Source organism: Colobus angolensis, unplaced genomic scaffold (genome assembly GCF_000951035.1).
Source record: "Colobus angolensis palliatus isolate OR3802 unplaced genomic scaffold, Cang.pa_1.0 Scaffold67, whole genome shotgun sequence".
NCBI classification, from domain to species: Eukaryota; Metazoa; Chordata; class Mammalia; order Primates; family Cercopithecidae; genus Colobus; species Colobus angolensis.
Genome location: NW_012120376.1, coordinates 7,499,347 through 7,506,524, shown reverse-complemented (window position 1 = coordinate 7,506,524; position 7,178 = coordinate 7,499,347). Strand labels below are relative to the sequence as shown.

The window sequence follows — 7,178 nt, the reverse complement described above, 5'->3', positions numbered from 1 at the left end:
CTTGGCCTCCCAAAGTGCTGGGATTACAGGCGTGAGCCACCACACCGACCTGACAGTTATTCTTTTAAGTATAGCTAGCATTTCCCAAGTCAGTTAGTTTCCACAGGTCTGAGCTTGTGTCAGACTTGTATTCTGTGCTCAGTCCCAAGTTAGGGCTCTTAAGGGATCTAATGAACTAGATGGAGAGGGGGAGAAAAGGCACTGAGGAACAGTACCCCCCTTGCATTTGGCCAGGGACTATCCAACATTGTCTGGAAGTTTCTGACTGTCTCTTACCCATTCCCAGATTTCCTTTGAATTTCGTTCTCTGCTGCACTCCCAGCTGGCCACCATGTTTTTTGATGAGGTTGTCAAACAGAATGTTGCTGCCTTTGAGCGTCGGGCAGCCACCAAGTTTGGTCCAGAAACAGCCATCCCCCGTGAACTGATGTTCCATGAGGTGCACCAGACTTGAGGCAAGGGATTGCTCCCTGACCTCCTTTCTGCCCCACTTCCCTTCGCAATTCTCTTATTTATTTGGTTTGGCTCCTGCTCCAATTTGAAAGGAGTCTGTGTTCGTAATACTGTTTCTCCTCTCAATTCCCCAGAAATTGGGTTCTATGCTGGCTGGAAATGTTAGGGGAAAGAGAAGGCAAAGGATGTGGAAATGAGAGGCGCTTAGGAAAGGGTCAGGCCCATCGGAGGAGCACCATATGCCTGCAGCCTTTTCACTACGAATTAGAATAAGGACTATGTGGTTGTCTCTGGGCCTTATCAAGACACCTTAGTGTCTGACCAGGGGAAGATAGTAACTTTTCTAAGGATTGAATAAATTGAGCTTTTCTTCTGGCACAGAGGTACTGAGTGGTAAGTAACTTTTACCCTGCCTGAGATTCCTCAGGAGAAAAGGCAACCTGCCTCCAGCCTGAGATACATAAAGCCTCATTTTAAGACTATAAGTCCATGCTGCCTGGCTACTAGAGAGCAAGGGGCTTTCTTACCACCAGTGCCAAGGAGAAAAGTACTGAACGGAAACGGAGTTGTCTTTGTACTCTTGAGTTGTACCTTATTCTTCCACTTGGCCTGAGTTTTTATAAAATTTCAATAAATTGTGACAGTGTGAATTTGGCTTTATTATATTGTTTCTTGGGGCAATAATGTAGATATAATAGAGTAGAAGGAAGTTATGGCTTCTTTTCCTGGGGCAGTGAAGGTGTAAGAAGGCCTCTTGGACACAGTGTCCCTGCTAACTATAGTAGCACATTCTACAAGCCAGGACCTAGTACCCACCCCCTTGCCTATTTATAGACTTTTTCAGAAGGTCAGTTGCAGCAGGGATCTCAGAATCATCTGGTCTCGGACCTCCCATATATGTGATGCCCTCAGGACCACCTCTTGTTATTTTTGGGACCTCCTTCAGGGAAGCTGTAAAGAACAGGCACACCAAGAAGTACCAGAGCCCTCTAGTGGCTCTGGTCCTGAGGTAGCAGTACTAGCCCATTCGTCCATGGTACAGTTTGTTCCTTTCTCAGTGGGCTAGACCAGTTCTTGGATTAGTCACATAAGCAACTGAAAGTCTCAGCTATAGCCCTTGAGTATGTTACCTTAAACAAAATTAGCAAGGTTAGGGGCTAAACATCAAGGACTTCCTAACCTTGAGGAAGGACAGCAATCTCCTTTGGAAATCTCTCAGGGAGGCTTTCCTCTGGTTAAGGTAAAAGAAAGTCAAACCTGCCTAAAGATAAATGGATACAGATTACTTTACTTATAACCCACTAAGTTCAGGATCTTGCTAGCTAGATTCTTTACCTCATAATAAAGATTCTTCCAGGCCTTATTTAATAGTAGGCTCAAGCATTGTTAATAAAAACATTTATTTTGCATTTTATACAGAACAACCTGAAGTCTGCATCATGACTTGACAGTTACCCAGGGGTTTACAGTGTGTCCAACTCAACAGTGTGGTTCTGGGACTGGGTATCCACACAAACACAGGCAGGAGTTTGGAGGAAAGATGGGGGCACAGCAGGAGTGTATCTCAATCCTTTCTCAAAGAAGAGGAAGTAGAGCATTCTGAGTTGCTGAAAACCTGTGCAAATGGGGCTTCTAAAACAAACATTGTACTGTGAGCTCTCAGGGAAAGGGAGGAAAAGGATGTTGATAAATAAGGAGGCATTTTCTTGAGGCAGGGGACGAGGAGGGAGGTTTACTATTTTTAATGCCCTCAGCCCCAGTACCTGATAATCAGAGGAGACCATGTCCAATCTTGAATCAATTCTCTGTTCAAAAAGAGGTGCTAATACCCTAGGGACAAGACCCTGAAAATATCATGCTGGTCATTCCTGAGTCCCTGTTCTATGCCCCACAGCATGTTAAAATATGGGGGTTGGTGGCAAGTGGGGAGGTCAGAGGATAGTGGCTTGTATTCTATGGAAGTAAAAAACTTAGTTCACATTAAGCACTGATAAAACCCAATGACTGGGCCCACAGATCTGTTGAGAGGTCTCTAGCAGGGACCAAGAGGGGTGGTCCAGAACATCCTCAGCCTGAGGTGCAACAGGTGTAGAAAGTCTAGGAGGAGGAGGTGAGTATTAAAGTAATGGGAAACAGAACACTCCCAGACCTTAATTGGATAGTTTTTTAAAAAAGAAATCAAACATTGGGTGCCAGTCACAACAAATGCCATGCCCTTATGGTCACTTGGTAGTATAAAAAAATTGCCAAATCATGTCCAGCTAACCAACAGGTCTTGCTAGAAAGTGTTTGTGTGCATGGGAGAGTGCCAAGGGACTTGGTACAGCTGAATATCCAACACGATTCCTATGGAAACAGAAGGGGCAGAGTCCTGGTTTGCTGGCTTATTGAGGGCTTGGCAGATAAGAAGCTAAAGCTCCAAAGTGACTGCAGGTTCTCTGCAACCGGCTTTGACCCATGGAAAAAGGAGCCAGATTCTCACTCTAGAGATAGTGAGGGGCCAAACCTACTTGTACCACAGGCATTAGTCCTCGTCATCCTCCAGGACCACCCCTGTGATGGGCAACTCATACCAGGCAGGGGAATGGAGCTGATTAGGGAAGAAGGGATCATTTTTCATCTTTTAAAGTCTTAATTTATATTTTAACCTCAAACATATTATCAGTGCCTCAGATATAATTTAATCTTATGTCTTTAAAGGCCCCCTGAAACAAAAGTATACTTTTTATTTAGGCTTCCTCACTTTCTGGTAGTCACTTTCCCCCAGTCTCCAGTTTTACCCCGACTTAGAGTCCACAAACTTCATCAGACCCTCTGTACTCATGGACTTGGGCCTTTCTAGAGGGAAGCCTAAGGCTCGGCTCCAGATGAGCTGTGCCAGTACACCCAATGCTCGTGACACCCCAAACAGGACCGTGTAGTAATTCATCTCCGTCATGCCATAATACTGTAAGGTAGAAGAGAAAAAGGGTTTAAGGCACAGGCAGAGGCAGTGGCATGTACAAGTCCTGGGTGATAGAAACCTTAAAAGCTCAATTTTCTGTTTTTCTCCAAGGACTTAGCCCAGTCAACCTTAAATAGAAATGACACTGAGAAAAGTATAGCAATTGGGATTCTGAAAACAGAGCAACCCCAACCCGCAACCCTGTCATAGTCAACTTTATCAAAATGCTCTGTGAAGGAAGTCCTTGCTCTGACTAGGAGTTAACTGACTTTGTGCATGGCAGATAACAATAGGGTTTGGTACAAATTAGAGGGAAAAGAGGGAAAGGAGGACTTACCTGGAGCAGCACCCCACTGTGAGCATCTACATTGGGCCAAGGATTCTTGGCTTTACCCTGCTCTAAGAGGACATTGGGCACAATCTTGTATAGCTGAGCAACCAACTTAAACATGGGGTCATTAGGCAGGTGTTTCAGAGCAAACTCTCGCTGACAGGTATATCGTGGATCGGTCTTCCTCAGTACCGCATGGCCATAGCCTGGAACAACCTATAAAGAGTGGGGAGAAAAGATAGTATTCTCAGTAGAAATTCTTTTATTTTTTGAGACAGGATCTCACTCCTCTGTCACCCAGGCTGAAGTGCAATGGCATGATCACATCTCACGACAGCCTCGACCTCCCATGCTCAGGCAATCCTCCCACTTCAGCCTCCAGAGTAGCTGGGACCGCAGGTGCACACCAACACACCTGACTTTTTTTTTTTGGTAAAGATGGGGTCTGGCCGGGTGCGGTGGCTCACGCCTGTAATCCTAGCACTTTGGGAGGCCGAGGTGGGCGGATAACCTGAGGTTGGGAGTTCGAGACTAGCCTGACCAACTAACCAACTCGGAGAAACCCTGTCTCTACTAAAAATACAAAATTAGCTGGGCATGGTGGCGCATGCCTGTAATCCCAGCTACAAGAGGGTGAGGCAGGAGAATCGCTTGAACCCGAGAGGCGGAGGTTGCAGTGAGCCAAGGTTGTACCACTGCACTCTAGCCTGGACAACAAGAGCGAGAGACTGTCTTAAAAAAAAAAAAAAAAGGCGGCCGGGCGCGGTGGCTCAAGCCTGTAATCCCAGCACTTTGGGAGGCCGAGGCGGGCGGATCCACAAGGTCAGGAGATCGAGACCATCCTGGCTAACACGGTGAAACCCCGTCTCTACTAAAAAATACAAAAAATTAGCCGGGTGAGGTGGTGGGCGCCGGTAGTCCCAGCTACTCGGGAGGCTGAGGCAGAAGAATGGCGTGAACCCAGGAGGCGGAGCTTGCAGTGAGCTGAGATTCAGCCACTGCACTCCAGCTTGGGCGACAGAGCGAGACTCTGTCTCAAAAAAAAAAAAATAGGGTCTATGTTGCTCAGGCTGGTCTCAAACTCCTGGGTCCAAGTGATTCACCCACCCTGGACTCCCAAAGTGCTGAGATTATAAGCGTGAGCCACCACACTCGACCTATTTAAAATCTTTTTTTAGAGACAGGGTCTTGCTATGTTGTCCTGGCTGGAGTGTAGTGGCTATTCACAGGAGTGATCTTAGTACACTTCAGACTTGAACTCCTGGCCTCAAGCAATCCTCTTGCCTCGGCCTCCCAAGTAGGTGGGACTACCGGTGCATGCCATTGTGCCCAACTAGAAATTCTGTTCTAAATTCTTCAAGGTAGATAAATGAAAAAAAAATCTCTAATTTAGGGACCTCTTTCATTCTTTTCTTCTTAATTCTTCCAAATTGCAGAACTTGGGTCTTGGTTTCTTTCCTAGTCGTTAAGCATCTCTACTTACCCGTCCCGAGTTGAGTGTGTTCCAGATATAGTCTCGTAACTTCTCATCTGACACATCTTTGCCAACTTCCTTCTGCAGCTGTGTTAGCCAGACAAGCACTTCCTAAGGGTAAGGTTTGGGAAAAAAGGGCATGTTAATACATATGCCAGGAGACAATGCCAAGATCAGAAACAAAGCATGGGGTAAGGAAAACATGTAGCAGGAAAATAAAAAAGAATAGTCTTACCTGATTTGCCAGTCCATGGAGAGGCCCTGCCAGCCCGTTCATGGCTGCTGCAAAGGACAGGTAAGGGTCTGAAAGGGCACTGCCCACCAAGTGGCTGGTATGGGCACTTACATTGCCACCCTCATGGTCACTGTGGGGAAGTAAGAAGGGAGAGCCAAGGGGAGAAAGAAGGGGCAGATTATGGAAACCTTGCTGTTCTCTTATTTGCCACTTACTAGCCTAGTTATGGGCTCATGCTAGCCTACAGCCAGTCAGTTACACCTAAGCTCTTGTAAAAGACATCCTAATCTTGGCCAGGTGCGGTGGCCCACGCCTATAATCCTAGCACTTTGGGAAGCCGAGGCGGGCGGATCAAGAGTTCAAGAGATCAAGACCATCCTGGCCAACATGGTGAAACCCCGTCTCTGCTAAAAATACAAAAATTAGCTGGGCATTGTGGCACACACCTGTAGTCCCAGCTACTTGGGAGGCTGAGGCAGGAGAATCACTTGAACCTGGAGGTGGAGGCTGCAGTGAGCCAAGATTGCGCCACTGCACTCCAACCTGGTGACAGAGCAAGATTCCACCTCAAAAACAACAACAACAACAACAACAACAACAACAAAAACATCCTAATCTCATTACCAGCTTTTGTTCACTCATCCAGAGCTGGAGAGTTTACTGGCTGATGATGCCTGTATGCTCTGCTCCATGACTCCAACCTAGGTGTAACAGCAATGGCCTGAAGAGGGAGCTCCTGGAAAGCCGAAGGACTATCTAATGTGAGCAGCTAGTACCTTTTCCCAGCCAGAAGCACCATCTTGTTCTTAGCATAGTTATGGTAATTTCTTTAGGCCTCCTGACCTTCCTTACTAGACCCTTTTCTTGCCTTGTATCATCCTTTATGCCACATTTCTGTCTTCTTGCTGCCTATCATCTGTTCTCAGAAGATGAGAACATAAAAGAGCTTTTAAAAAAATTTCCCAATTGAGGCTCCTAGTGGCTGTGGTTGCTGGGTCTAGCTTACCTGTGGATGGTGAGGTACAGGCGCATGAGCTCAGTGAACTGAGAATCAGTATAGCCTAACATGTTGGTGAAATTGTGGGACCAGTCCAGATTAGAGTCAATGGCCCCAATACCGCTGCCTTCTCTGTAGAGATTTCGGTAGATCTTTGCTGCAATACAAGGTAGCTTTGCGATTAGATCCATAGAGTCTTCATAAATCAACTGACAGAAGAGGAGCAAGATGGAGAAAAAAAAAGGAATTATCAGCAAAGAAGAATTAGACAGGGATACTGTCTGTCCTCCATGAATTGGGGCTATTTGGGGTGATGGTCAGTTATATGATGGGTTGTTATATATTGAGTATGTCTGAAAGTAGAGAATAATCATAACCATTTAATTGAATAACTATTATGACCCAGGCACTAAGTGATTTGTAATACTATCTAATGTACGCTAAAACATTATTCCCAATGCCTACTACTACAAAGTATATAATGACTGCCGTTTTAAAGATGAGCAAACTAAGGCTCATAGTATTAGGTTAAATGCCAAAGTCAGGTTTGAACTCTGATATGGTTTTTTGAGATGGAGTTTCACTCTTGTTGCCCGGGCTGGAGTGCAATGGCGCAATCTTAGCTCACTGCAACCTCCACCTCCCAAGTTCAAGTGATTCTCCTGCCTCAGCCTCCCGAGTAGCTGGGATTACAGGCATGTGCCACCACGCCCAGCTAATTTTGTATTTTTAGTAGAGACGGGG

At 46.0% G+C, this 7,178-nt stretch overlaps 2 protein-coding genes across 3 annotated transcripts in view; one reads left to right on the top strand and one right to left on the bottom strand.

Moving 5' to 3' along the window:
• COQ10A (coenzyme Q10 homolog A (S. cerevisiae)) overlaps positions 1-1,103 on the top strand; it is a 4,186-nt gene extending 3,083 nt beyond the window's left edge. Inside the window, exon 5 of the mRNA XM_011926115.1 lies at positions 287-1,103. Within this exon, the coding sequence (XP_011781505.1) occupies positions 287-454 (168 nt within the window). The 3' untranslated portion in view covers positions 455-1,103. The remainder of the gene's footprint in view (positions 1-286) is intronic.
• A 731-nt stretch (positions 1,104-1,834) lies between these two features.
• LOC105500546 (protein canopy homolog 2) overlaps positions 1,835-7,178 on the bottom strand; it is a 61,369-nt gene continuing 56,025 nt past the window's right edge. For both annotated transcript variants that reach the window (XM_011926109.1, XM_011926110.1), the window contains 5 exons: positions 6,444-6,643; positions 5,438-5,567; positions 5,212-5,313; positions 3,735-3,944; positions 1,835-3,400 (listed from right to left, as the gene is read on the bottom strand). In XM_011926109.1, coding sequence (XP_011781499.1) covers positions 3,230-3,400; positions 3,735-3,944; positions 5,212-5,313; positions 5,438-5,567; positions 6,444-6,643 — 813 coding nt within the window. In that variant the 3' untranslated portion in view covers positions 1,835-3,229. The remainder of the gene's footprint in view (positions 3,401-3,734; positions 3,945-5,211; positions 5,314-5,437; positions 5,568-6,443; positions 6,644-7,178) is intronic.